This window comes from Nanorana parkeri, unplaced genomic scaffold, assembly GCF_000935625.1.
Source record: "Nanorana parkeri isolate BGI_ZX_2015 unplaced genomic scaffold, ASM93562v1 scaffold621, whole genome shotgun sequence".
NCBI classification, from domain to species: domain Eukaryota; kingdom Metazoa; phylum Chordata; class Amphibia; order Anura; family Dicroglossidae; genus Nanorana; species Nanorana parkeri.
This window is the reverse complement of record NW_017306889.1, coordinates 637892-652839: the sequence shown is the minus strand read 5'-3', so window position 1 is coordinate 652839 and position 14948 is coordinate 637892. Positions and strand designations below refer to the sequence as shown.

Below are 14948 nucleotides of genomic sequence, written 5' to 3'. Positions count from 1 at the left end.
TAATATACCCTGCTCATACACGATGAGAGATTGACGTTGGTGCGCAAGCATAACCGATACTTCCTTTGCACATGTGACTGCAACACTTGCTGTCAGAAGTAAAAGTAGCTCCACCGGCTGGAAAATTTAATCTGAATCCATGTACCCTGCTAATACAGCAGTATCTGTCACTATCTCCCAGCTGCACCCATGCATTATCATCCGGTCACATGCACTTACAGTGGAGACTTTAAACTGATTCATTGTGAAAACATTTTCCACTGTTTATTTATTTATTACAGGTATACAGCGCCATCAATGTTCACAGAGCTTTACATAGTGTACATGCATATCAGTCCATGCCCTTAAGGAGCTTACAATCTAAGGTCCCTATCTCACATATACATACTGGACTACCTACGCAAGAGCAGGGAGAACATGCCAACTCCATGCAGTTAGTGTCCTGCCTGGGATTAAAACTTGGGACCCAGTTTGAGATCTGTAACCCTTTGTTAGAACAGACAGTGTATAAATCTAGTTTACAGCTGATAATGGGATCTGCCAGCACAGTACAGATAGGGTTAATTATCGTAAATATAACTCCCTGGACTCCTCCTTAACATTATATAGCAGGACAAAGCTATTTTTTCAGCAAGTAAAATGTAAGCAGCTAGTTACATAGTTAGTCAGGTTGAAAAAAGACACAAGTCCATCGAGTTAAACCTATAGAGATGAGAAAAAAAAAACCTATAACAGAACGCTATGCCCCCAATTTTCCACTGTTGATACAGAGGAAGGCAAAAAAAACCCTATAAAGCATGGTTCAATTTGTTCCAACAGGGGAAAAAAATTCCTTCCTGACCCCATAAGGCAATCGGATATTTCCTGGATCAACAATCTCTGATGCTTAATATACCTGTAATAACTCAATATCCAGTAATATTCTGTGCATTTAGGAATACACCCAGATTTTTTTAAAACAATTAACTGAGCTAGCTAGAACTAGCTCCTGGGGGAGTCTGTTATGTGAAGAATCCTTTGCGTATGCAAAGGTTAAACCCTTTTTCCTCCAGACGCAAAGAATGCCCCCTTGTCCTTTCCAGTGACCTTAACGTGAATAATTTGGCACCAAGCTCACTATATGGACCATTTATGTATTTATACATGGTGATCATGTCCCCCCTTAATTGCCTCTTCTCCAGAGAGAACAAATTCAGGTCAGCTAATCTTTCCTCATAGCTGAGCTCCTTCATGCCTCTTATCAGTTTAGTCGCCCTTCGCTGCACTTTCTCTAGTTCCACAACATCCTTTTGTGAACTGGTGCCCAAAACTGAACTGCATATTGCAGATGAGGTCTTACTAATGCTTTGTACAGGGGCAGGATTATGTCTCTATCTCTGGATTCTTGCTTTAGAGACTGCGGCTTGACATTGCATGCTATTATTGAGTCTATGGTCTACCAGAACACCCAGATCTTTCTACATCATTGACTCCCCCAAACATACTCCCCCTAGAGTGTATGATGCATGCATGTTTTTAGTCCCCAAGTGCAGTTTACATTTATCAACATTGAACCTTATTTGCCAAATAGAAGCCCAACTACACAGAGCATTCAGATCTGCTTGTAAGTAGGAGACATTCTGTAAGGACTGTATTCCACTACAACCTGTCGTTCATTTTGAATTGTTGCAATCTGTAGCTTTCAAATGACGACAGTGTTCCTTCATTTTTATATTTTTAAACGCCCTTTTCTTATTCATTATGGCTTTTTTAACATTGGATGTGAGCCACATGGGTTTTACTTTTACCCTGTTAAACTTATTGCTTACATTAATATATTTTGAAGTATGTTTGCGAACAATTGTTTTGAAACATTCCCATTTTTGTTCTGTGTTTTTTGATGAATATATTCCCTCCCAGTTTAAGTCTTCAAGAGCAGCCCTCGGCATGTGAAAATTTACTCTCCTGAAGTTAAGTGTTTTTATTTTTCCAGTATGTGCATGTTGCTTACAACTTAAGTTAAATGAAATCATATTATGGTCACTGCTACCCAGATATTCTTTTATATGAACATTTGTAATAAGCTCTGCATTGTTTGAGATTACCAGATCCAGCAGAGCATAATTTCTAGTTGGGGCTTTTACATACTGTACCATAAAATTGCCATGCAATAATTTTATAAATGCCCTTTTGCTGTTCCAGCAGTGCCATTATGCCAGTCAATGTCAGTTATGTAAGTCAATGTCATAATGAACACAATGCAGTTTTTTAAATATTACGTTATTCTATGTGAATGAGAACATGTAACAAATATTAAGCACGTGTTATCCATATTTGGCTGCAAAAGTGGAAATACACATTAGGTATGTGCAAAACTATCCCAGAATTTTCAGCAAGTTGCATGTCTTTACTAAAGGGAACCTTTAATACAGGGGCTGCCTTGGGTGATCTATTAAAATAACAGTGACCTGCCTGTCTCTGGCTCCTGTACTTTTTGAATCATTGATTGAGAACTAAGACGAGAATTAGAACATCAAGGTGACACCAAATATTCTGTAATGATCTAGAGGTTTGTAAACTTACTTACTAAAGATGCCTATAGAATGTACTTGCTCAATGCACTGACACAATTTCATGCAGGCCTGTGAATGTGCACTTCCTTGTGCCTTCTTAACTACAACCTAACGTCTGAACAATGTACCACTATTACTGCGTGCTGGAAGCAATGCATGATGGGATATGTAGTCTTGAGAAATCCAGACTGCATCACATCAAGTACATAGTCCTATAACAATGCTGATGTTATAGCAGGATAGTACAGTGGTACCGCGGTTCACGAACTTAATTCGCCACGGTTCTGGTCGCGAACCAAATCGGACGCGAACTGAATCAAACTGTGATCAGACCGCGATCTCGACTAGAGGTCGTGTCAGAGCAGGGAAGATGGCTGCGGTTGTGTTCGTCACCCAAAGCTGAGTTCGCAAACGGAAGCAAAATTTTGCCGAACTTCCGGTTCAAGAACCGAATTGTAGCACTGTATATGATGTGACTGTAGACCTCCTTTAATGGAAAAGTCTTTCTGTATATACTGTATGTCAGAAGTGTTTCCATAGGCACCAATCAACTCTATAGGAACTTAATAAAGTGCAGCCTGCCATTGATTAAAATCAGGCCCACAGTTGCTTGAGCTGGGTATGACATAAGAGCAATTATCCATGTCTTTGTTCTAGTGTGTAAAATAAATACACTAAGAGATATTTACATTATACAGGGGCAGATCAATCAGCATTAATGACTCCCCAGCAATAGAGGAATAAAATTCATCTGTTACTGATCTTTCATACTTTTTTTTGTGCATAAACATTTAAGTTTGTTTTAGGAAAAAAGAAACATTTTGGATCATCCGAGCTCAGCTGTGTTTAGCTTGGTTTTAAAGAAAAACTGAAAAATCAATAGTGCTCGAGGAAGAGGGCATCTATTCTTTGCCAGGCAGATAAGTACTCTTTCTTATGAAACATTTTTTGACAGTATCTATTTATTTCTCTCAAGATAGGGTGAAATCAATATGTGTAGTTAAAGTGTATGTAAACCCTTAATTTTTAGTCACGTGTATGTATAGTTAAAGGATTACTAAAGGCTGGGTGTTTCATTCTCTGTATTAAGGTAGAAAATGCCCAGTACCTTTTTGAGTCCCCTGCCAACCCCCCACACTTACTGGTCAGTGTCGCTTGCCACCACTGCGGGTCCCCCGAAGCGATCCTCCATCCAAACTCACTGGTTGCATGGGAAGAGATTGAGGGCAGAGGAGCCATGGGCTCCTTCTGCGTCAACCAATCTGTTGGGCGGACAGGAGGGGCATGGCCTGCCGCAGTGCTGTGTGTGTCGATGGACGCACACAGCCACTTGCGGGCATGCCTGGGCACACACGGGGCCCTCCATAGCTCAGCTTAGCTGATGGAGGCACCAGTGCATGCTGCGGGGGGAGAGTGCTGCAGGGAGCCACTAGAAAACGAGGAATTAAACGTCCCTTATCTTGGGACTACAATATGATTAGCCTTTATTTTTTGGAGACAGGAGTGTTGGTAGGTCTGAGTAGTCTGCCAAGAGAAAACTGGACAGGGCTGACAACACTCAGTACACAGAAATGCTGTGTTTCGTCAGCCCACAACAGGATGTAGGAGCGTAGTATTGCATTTCTGTCACATCAACAGCAATTCTTCTATATTTGTATGCATTTCCAATATATACAGCATGTGTTTTTAATTTTGCTCTGACATATACTTTAACCTGTGTCCAAGTGTTTGCAAAAGGATGAGCTCCAGCAGTTCATCCAAAATTTATCAAAGGTATGTAGCACCATGGATTAAGACGTTACTTCCCCACGCTATACATACAAAAAGTTTCCTCTGGAGTTTGTGTTTAATGTTCTCCTTTTATGTTAAAGTTTTGCCTATGTGACTTGAAACACTAAACTAGCAGATGAACACATTATTTAATAGTATATTCAATGCTTCCGCTCTTCAAGCTGTACATGAATACATCTCAAGATTGAAAGAATTGGTCTAACCCCAGACACAGACCAGCGTGAATATAAGTCTACTGATAAACTAAACCATCCGTTTTTTGTACTATGATTGTTTATGATAGATGTCAAAGTGATAAAGCACAAGTTGTGTAGATCCATGACTGTACATTTGTATTTGAATATATATTGTGTATCACAGTAGTAAAAGATTAGTGCACTGTAAATATGTATAGCCAACAATGTAATCATTTACATACAATCCATCATTTTCTATATACAAACTATTACTCATACTCAATACAAACATAGCCTTTTCTAAAGTGTTTTTAGATAATCCATCAAAAAATATTCACACACTGTGCATCTTGCACTTGGTAGATATTATAGCTAGGGATGGTCTCGATGTTCGAGTCGAGCAACAGTGCCTTGTGAAGCCCTGATTGGGTAAGGCAATGCACCTGACCTATGGCTGACCTAAGACTTTGCCCAATCACTGCACAGTGCACTGTAAGAGCCATGATTGGGCAAAGTGATGATGACTTTGCCCAATCATGGCTCACAGCTAAGTCCTGTCAGGTGCCAGACAAATGTATACAGTTGGGCGGAGCTAGCGATGATGTTACCGCTAGCTCTGCCCAATTGTTTATGGTTTGCTGGCATCTGTCAGAATGCCATTCTGTGGCGGGAGTTAATCGCGGGCGGACGGGTCGGCGGTCGTCTGTTTTTTTTTTTCTATTTTTTTTTCTAGTTTTATTTATGTTTTTTTTGCTTCAAGTCGTCGTCATCATGGATGTCGTGATTGATGGGGGGGGATTTCACTAAAAAACTAAGGTTTTTCTTAGACAGAGGACTGTACACTTTTTAAGATTTCACTCTTGATGCCTCCTGGTTATGTGCCATGATATGATGCTCTTTAACATAGTCCACAGCCAAATATCCCACTGTTGCTTACTGAAGGAGTATGTAACAGTGAAGAAGCCAATACCACTTTCTAAAGAGGTGTCTAGCAAGGATATATCTATCTATCCACAGTATCTATCTATCTATCTATCTATCTATCTATCTATCTATCTATCTATCTATCTATCTATCTATCTATCTAGATCTGGAAGTATGTTATCTGCAGGATTGCCAGGTGAAATTAAAGGATAAAAACCTAAAATAAATTATACTGCCACCTCATTTAAGGACTAGTAAGCTGCAAATTATTAAATGTTAGTTTTTAGGTTTAGATATGTTTTAAGACGATATATGGTACACATTTACATTGTCTGAGAGTTCTGTGGTGTAATTGGTGGCATTACTCATTGGAGGAGGCTCTGACTAACATGAAAGTGATACCATCCTGTGGCCTGAGCACTATTTTGATATGTTTTGCTTGGCTAGACAGCTCCTATATATACACAGCTGGCGAGCTTGTTTCGTCTCCCAGAACGGACTCAAAGACATTCTCCAGGGGTTTGTAAATGGTAAAAAAAATCACTACTATGAGCTTATTAGTCCAGAGTCAGAAAAAAATCTAAAATGTGTGCCCATGTGTATGATTTTACTAAAGGCTTTTCCTTTATTTGTAAAGTTACTTCTATACTTTCATAGAAACGTATTATTAAAAAATGTAATAAATTTTCTTAACCTAGGTTTTACAAAACGAGAAGATTTACTGTTTGCTTTGTTTCCTCTAGATGTGACTATACCTCTAGGTACTGTATATATTTGTGCAGAAGCGTTCTCCCTTTTTGTGCCCCAAGGTATGATGTCAGAATAGGAGAATTTCTATCACCATTCTATACAGAGCAAGGCCAATCAGGGATCCCAGAAACAAATTGCTGCAAGGCAGTGAAGCCATAATTGTCTTTTGCCACCTTTACATTTACATTCTCTGGCTTCACTGTATTAAAACAGTTTACAGAAATAGCAATCATCTCTGTGTGGGTTGTAAAGTAGCCACCGCTCCAAGCTCGCTCCCGTGATGGACTACAACTTCAATACAAATTAGTAAACTAAACGTGAGAATGTAGTCCATCACAGGAGGTAGCTTGGAGTGGCTACTTTACAACACACACAGGGACCATGGGGAACAAAAGTAGCCACCCTCCAAAAAAAAAATGTGTTAGCACAAAATCAGAGAGGATTTGAGGATCTACAGCTGAGTGATACACAAATAAGCTACATTTTTGTTAAAAGTTAAGGTACTTGAAAGTGTTTCTAAGATTTAACTCCTGAGTTTAGTGTCACTTTAAAGATAAAGAATGTTTAGGTAAAAGCAAGCACACAACGTTTACTAATACCTAGCACTTGGTTTTATGCATTTCAGTGTTTATTTCTCTCAGTGACTGTCAGTTAATAAGAAGAGTAGTGAGAATTTTTTCCACAGACATGGCGAGAAATGCTTCGTCCAAGATGAGAAAGACAAACTTCAGATCACTGACTAATCAATTTCCTGAGCACCGGAATTACAGTCAGAAGGTCAACTGGTGGTGTCCACATGCCTTCCTACAGGGGCTTCTTATAAACAGTCCTTTCTTTCACCCGTCTTGATGACAAAACCACATTACAACTTCTTCGCTGTGTAGGGGCTGTGGTTGTGGAAGGAGGGGACATATATTTTCACAGTGGTATTTGTGAAAACACCACAAAAACACACATTGTTTAGTATGTGTACATATGTAGTGTGAGCTTTCCTTGGCCCATTTTCAAACAGTGCTTTTGTGTAATAAGTTGCAATAGCCTGACATATGCTTGTCATACCCGCCCACTCTGCAGAATTCCCCTACTTTAAAGTGGAGAAATTTGTCTATAAACCCTTTCAGTGCCAAGTGATGAAAATGTATAGCTTTGAGTAAGACTGTGTTTGTTTGTAGTTATGATTAGGAGTTAGATGTTCACATCACTATTTAGAAGCTGTTCATACAGAAATATAGAAAATTCCTAAGGGGTTCAGAGGGATCTAATTAAAAAGCAACTGCTTTACAATAAAATAATACAGTACATTTATATTAACTCCATAGGATACTGCAGGCTCCATACCAAACCCTGCATTTTATGTATGGGCCTCAAAATGCAGGCTGCATGATGCAGTATTAAAGCATGCCACAGCAAAGTATAATGGAGAGTGGATAGGAATATCTATGTTCCGTTATTGATTATTGTACCCCAGAGAATCCTTGTGAAGGAGCTTTATAAGCTTTAAAGTGACATGAAACTAAGGAGTTAAACCTTTAAAATGCATTCAAGTACCCTAACTATTAACAAAAATGTATCTTATTTGTGTATCACTCAGCTGTAGACCCTCAAATCATCTCTGAATTGGTGCTGACACTTTCCTTCCTTCTGGAGGGTGGTTACTTTTGTTCACCATGGACCCTGTGTGTTTTGTAAAGAAGTCACCGCTCCAAGCTCACTCCCATGATGAACTATAATTTCAATACAAATGAGAAAACTAAACATAAGATTATAGTCCATCATGGACTACATGAGCTTGGAGCGGTGGCTACTTTACAACACACACAGGGACCATGGGGAACAAAAGAAGCAACCCTCCAGAAGGAAGGGCAGTGTCGGCACCAATTCAGAGATGATTTGAGGATCTACAGCCGAGTGATACACAAATAAGATAATTTTTTTGTTAATAGTTCCGGTACTTGAATGCATTTATAAGATTTAACTCCTGAGTTTAGTGTCACTTCAAAGACCAGAGGGGAGGGGCAAAGTGCATAAACCATTGTATAGATTGGCAAGTGCACTTTAAGATATTTATGTATATGTTTGTTGATTTTTCAGACTCTTTTGTGAGGTATCAAAACCCAAACTAGCAATGTAATTTTTCCTATTACAAATATGATGACAATAATAATATGGTTTCATACAGAACAGGGTCAAACAGAGGACACTGAGTTGTATAAAGAACAGTATGATAAATGATAAAATATTATAGTAGTATCTTATCTGATTTGCACAACTTTTGGCAATCATCACATTGTATGGTGTTTGTAATATTTTCATTAACTTGGTTGCAAAGGCAAAGTTAAATCTTATTTGTACAAACTAGATATATTTCTGAGCCTTTAAAACAGCATCTGGATTCCTTTTCTGTAAGACAGAAATGTCTTCGGTTTATTGGCAGGTAAGAGCATTCTGAACAGTCTCCAGAAGAGAAAAGTACCCCAATGGCAAATTCCACCCAAACTAAAAATATGGTTTACTGTGCAGTGAAAAATGTAAATGTTTAAAGTAGAACTGTGGTGAATCTATAACATTTCATATGCAATCAAGGGTGCCCAAAGCAACAAGACTGAGCTCTTTGTTTTGAAAATACCTGTTGGGCCTGCCAGAAGAACCATTGGTTAGGCACTTCCTTTGATAAGGTGACAATGCTCTTCTTACTATAGTAAAATCACTGCATTGTTGTCACCGTTTTTTCTGCTGTAGTTGCTTAAATGTTGGCAGCATTCTTAGTTCTATCAGTGAATAGCCTCACACAGCTCGGCCCACAGCCCTTTACGTTCAAAGCACATTGCAGGAACATTGGGAAATGGTGAGAAAGCCCTGCTCAGTCCTCTCACCCTACACATATAGCATGGTGAATGAGAAATCCAGCTCCACAGCATTTACCAATAAAATATACTGTATGCCCAAACAAAAATCATCGGAAGCCCTCCCCGCAGCGGGGAGGGCTTGCGATGATCACAAGTATGATCTGCCTGTCCAAGATGGGCAGATCGTACGAAATTTTAATCACCTTACAACCATCGCACAACGAGAGTCGTGCGATGGTTGTAAGGTGTATGGCCAGCTTACAACCATCAGCTAAGACAGAACAGCTAACCTCTCAACTTTCTGAGAAGAGAAAGAGGGACACCTTCCAGTAGAATGTATTTAAGGCAATGGACATGCCCCCATTAATGTGGACCATTAGGAATTTATATGCCAAAAATAATTGGTTAAACCGAGAATTGTTTTTTTTATACTGTTACTTTTCCTTTATACCGAATTTTTAAAATAGCAAACAAGATCATTAAGAAAAAAGATAAAGGTTTATGTATAGAATAAAACTTTTGGTAGATAAATAAAACCTTTTCATAGATATCTGTACATCAGACCAAAGAGAGAGACAACTGAGGAGGAAAGAAGGACAGAGGGATTTGGTTCCAAATAAAGGACAGCCCCTCCAAATCAGGTCCAGTTGGGAGGTATGGAAGAGTGAACTATTCTATACTACCTATCACCTGTCTTTTTCTCCTTAAATTTACACACTGTCTTAAAGCATTCTTTGCACCCAGTAGGAATTGTTAACATTTTTCCTAGTGCCATGACAGAACCATAGACACAGCTGTGTCTACAAGCTTCAGCTGTATTTACGCATGCTGATAGCCATTAGGAGGGCACTGTGCAGTGTTTATTCCATAAACACAGATGTGGCTTTGCTTCCTTTGTGGCAATATGAAAAACTTGGACATTTCTCATTGGACGCAGTGGGCAGATTAGGAGCCCATTCATGCATTTGAAATAAAAAAAAAGATACTTGTTTTAAGCTTACAGCAGAGGAACATTTAGTCTGTGTTTTTAAATATTGAGTTTTATACTTGAACTAAATGAAATAAAGTTTCCCTTCTTTCTTTTCTCTCAGGCAACTTTTGCATTTAAGGTCATGTGGAATGGAAACCAGTAAAATTACAATAGTTAAGTTGGCCTGCAGTTTGCGGCATTTTCCTGTACACGCAAAATGCATGAACATTAGAAAACCCATCCAAGAGATTCTGTTTATAACTACACTGCACATTTATTCACAGTATAAAGGAAAAATGTCCTGTATTTTGGGTGTATAGACCTGCAGTTTGATGTTTTTCATGCCAATTCAGATACAAAGTTTCAAAAATGCAAAAACACCTACAATGCATGTGAACTCATATATTCTGGTGTGTGAACGATCCCTAATTCAGCTGCAAGAAATTAACATAAGTGAACATATCATTAAGCTGGCCATATACCTTACAATTATCTGCAGATTTTCTGTGGTCAGATGGAAAAGGTGCAACAGATTCCTCCATCTACACTTAACTGTGTGGATGGAGTAATCTCCACCTGGGCCAATCTGTTGCACTTTTTCCATCTGACCCCAGAAAATCTGCAGATAAATTGTAAGGTGTATGGACACCTTTACACTATAATAACATTAAACATCTGCTAAAAAAACTTGTATATACATGTTTATAAAAGAAGAAAAACTAATCATGAAGTTCTTCAGTCTTTCCCGTATATTTATATATCTGGTATACAATGAAAAAACAAACAAATCTTACCTCTTTCACACTGAGGTCCTGTAAAGCCATAGACACACGCACATCTATTGGGCCCAATGCAACGTCCTCCATTCTGACAACCATTTTCACAGACCGCTTTAAGGACAAAAAAAGTTGTTATTCATTTTGAAAAGGCAAAGGGTGTCACTTACACTTTAAACTAAACACATCTTGCACAATGAATTACAAACTAGATGTACTCAGAAAAAAAATGAAAGTATATTAGGGTTAACATGCACTGGGGTTAATTATTAAAACTGGTGCAGACAGAATGCGGAGCAGTTCAGTTAAGCTTTCAAAATGAAAGAGAGAAGCTGATTGGTTGCCATGGGCAACTGCTCAGATTTCGTCTGCTCCGGTTTTCATAAATTCCCCTCAATGCATCTGAAATGCATTCACAATGCATTTACCATGTATTCATAACTCTGTGGAGGAACAAAAGCAAATCACTGATCTCAAACTCAAAAGCAAATGTACAGTAGAGCAGACCTTAGGTCGGAGCACAAAATACTATGGGAATACAAAGAATGCATACAAAATTATCTATAAAGTAAAGGTGTAGATCTTCATTTGGTTTTTAGCGTATGAACACTGAGCTATGAATTGGAGGCATGCAAGGATGGTGTGAGATTAATGTTATAGGCATGTAGCATGTAAATATTAAGAAAGTCAGCTGGCAAGGAATTGGAAGAAGCAAAGATCAGGATAGTCACAGACCATGAGACCCCATTCACACCAGGGCGACAACGTTTCAGAGATTTTTTGGCGCGTTTTTGCACATTTTTATTGCGCTTTTCAACATGTTTTACAGGCGTTTTCTGTTCATATGTAAGAGTATTTTAAGGCTCTTTTCAGCTGTCCAATGAAAAGCAGTCTCAGCTGCAAAAACGTGCAAAATAAAAGCGTGAAAAAGTGCAAGAACGCAAGTTTCCATTGAAGCCTATGGAGTAAAACAAGCTGATAAGCGCCACAAAATAAGCTCATAGAAATACATGGGATTTCGATTTGCATGCATTTCAGTGTGGAAAAAAATGCGCGCCGAAACGCCCTGGTGTGAACGGGGCCTGAGAGGCATAGAGCAGACGAGCAACAGAAGTAGCAAAGACCAGAAAAAGATTACTACAGACAAGGAGAAAAAGGTCAGGAGGATCATGAACTTGGAGAGGCATGGAACAAGCAAGGATTGAGAGAGGCCAAAAAAAAGGGAGCAACTGACAGACACAGGAAACACAAGCATTTAGAAAGGCCGAGTGGAAATGTCAATACTTAAATCAGGGAGGCACAGACAATATGAACAGAAGCCGAATGATGGTGACTGACTGATATCATATGGAATGTCATGATCAGCCCAGTCCAGCATTGGAAGGCAGAGATATTGATTTCCTCCCTCCACTTATTCTAGTAAAAGAAAATTTAAATAGCATCTGTAGTGCCCAAATCTTTTTGACAGAACTGCAATGCACCTAGTTGAAGTTCAAAGAGTTTCATCAAAACAGCCAAATGTGAAACAAGGTTATTCATATAACCAGGGTAGAAACCTCACAAAAGCCTAAATGCAGTTTCTAACAGATTTTTTTTTTTTCTGCTGCTTTGCATTAAAATTACATGTTTTAGTTACTGTAGGGATCCTTTGCTTCATATGGAGTTGTGGTGAGTTTCTTTTAGGGGCAAGGAGACAAGCCACAGCTGAACAGAGGTTAATGCAAGGCAGATGCTTGTCTGTATAAAGGTGCCCATACACCGTACGATTATCGGCCGATTTTCGTATGCAATCGAGTTTTCGTCCGATATTCGTAGGGTTGATGGGCAGTGTACAACCACAAATACTGTACAATCGATCGACTTTTGATTATCCATCAGGTTAGAAAACTTCGGTCAATCGTACGATTTTCGCAAGGTTGGTGGCGTTTCCGTACGTCAAAATTTGTACGATTAACAGTTCTCATGCGCAAATGAAAATACGTGCAGTCGATTACGCCAATTCGTCCAGGTGTTTTTTTTTTTAAAATAGAGCTGATTGAACCTTGCGATAATCGGGGCAAGATGGGGCTGCCGTACGAAAATCAACAGTTCGATCATCGGACAAAAAGTTTCGTCCGATGATCACAAGGTGTATGGGCAGCTTAATCCATGAACCCAAACATGTAAATAGCACCTTTTAAACTTGCTTAAAAGGAACCTGTACTAAGTGGATATGAAGGTGGCCACTGCAGTCCTCTTTATATGATATTGCAATTAACCTGGCTGCTTTGCTCACTCAACAGCTTTAAGCATATTTTTTTAGTTTGGATAGAGTGGTAAAGTAGAAGTGAAGCCTAAAAAATAAACAATTACCAATCGGCAGGCTTTCTATGACAGACGAGACTGAGTAGGTCTCTTCTGCCGTAGAAGCTTCTTTCTGTATGTCAGCAATTTTTTTTTCTAGGCACAGAGCCGCCCATGGATAGCTCAGTGCAAAGGCTTGGCAAACCCCAAGCACATGTGTGGGAGTTACATGATTGGGGCCCACCCAATCAAGCAGCCGAAGAATCAGAAAAAGACAGGGACGAAATTGAAAGCACCAGTGAGGGAGGAGCACTGGAGGGGATCGTTTAGTATGGTAAGTCTGTGCTTTCCAGTTTAAAGGGGTTTTATTGATGTCTATGTTCCTTGTTGGGGAGCCTCACTCCCTTTGTTTGTCCTGGTGACCACTGTCATTGGGCCTGAAAGTGATAAAAATGCCAGAGCAGAATAGTGAAATCTCAACAAAAATTACAAAGCTTTTATTCATTCCCTGCCCTGACCAAAATGAAAGAAAAAAATCATGTTATTTCTTTCTAAGGCACTGACTTGGAACATATATACAGATCAGAAGTTCTGACTTTCCAATGCTTGTTCTGGATCTGTACTTAAGCCAGATAGTTAATATTTTTACAAGTAGGTCAGCAATGGTGACCTCCTATTTCTTTCTCAAAATATTTCAGTGCAAATCTAAAATGATAAAGCGATTGTTAAGGTGGGGAGTGATGGTGTGGGGATGGTGTATCCAAACATGTTATCTCCACATCAATATATTGGCAAGCTCAAACTCTGTATGTTTCAGTGATATAGTGAGTGCCAAGGATTTCATTGTTTCCTTTTTAATCAAGCAGATACACACTGATAAAATGTAGTGCTGAAAAGTCAACCAAAATAAAAGATGTAAAGCATAAGCTACTAATGATGGTAAGTTTCAGGATTAAAAAAAAATAAAAAAAATACTTTTGATAAAATTGAATGTTAATAGAAACATAAGTGTTCTTGTGTCATTTGATGCTTTCAAAGGTTGCTAGGATAATTAGGACATATAGTAATTCATTCTCATGCTTTGTAACATGCATGTAAAGTATGTCCTCAATTATCACATAGCCATTTTGTCAAACACCACTACAAAATGTCCTAATCTGTCTGTATGTGGGAAATAAAACATTTAGAAAAGTCTCTGGTCATGGGAAATTGGTATGGAAAATTTCCCAGCCTTTCCCGTCTCTTGCTCATGAGAAATTTCTCTCTTTTCTATTATTTTGTGTTACTTTCTAACAAATGGTTTCCTTTCTATAAGGATTCCAAATTTGACAACACCCCTAGAAAAATTGCCAAGATGAACCTAGAAAAGTGCAGAAAAAGCAACAGACTTGGACAGCTTGACAGTATGAAGATACAGACTAACTGGATGCTTGAAGCTGGCAGTTTACCAAAGCCACGAGGACCTAGTTCAAACCCCCAAGAGCATCATATGTCTAGTCAATCGAAAGCTGTAAAACATTATGCTGAGGTATAATGAAAAAAACAAAACTAAAGTTATGCTAGAAAAACAAAGAATGTCAGTTTGTTTAAGCTTGTGTGATATAGAATTGTGAGATGTAATGAGATCTAAGGAATGTGCAGTGATCCAGTGAACTGGAAACAGGTGCATAAACAATAAATCTATCAACCACACATGTGCATTACTTCATTCACTAGAAACAGCTTTAATTACTAGATACTACACTCTTTCACATTTTGCTGAACTTGAAGTGTAACCATGGGTAATGAAAAGACCATATATGGTGAGGTCTGTGTAGCACTCCCTTACCCCCGGGCAGGTGAGGACCCCCCCCCCCCCCCCCCCGCGCGGTCGGGGAGAG

The 14948-nt window shown here is 39.0% G+C and overlaps 1 protein-coding gene across 1 annotated transcript in view; it reads right to left on the bottom strand.

Annotated features, from left to right (window-relative positions):
- Positions 1–14948, bottom strand: part of LOC108792265 (fibrillin-2-like) — a 153745-nt gene that overhangs the window by 80229 nt on the left and 58568 nt on the right. The window contains exon 5 of the mRNA XM_018563004.1: positions 10804–10899. Coding sequence (XP_018418506.1) covers positions 10804–10899 — 96 coding nt within the window. The remainder of the gene's footprint in view (positions 1–10803; positions 10900–14948) is intronic.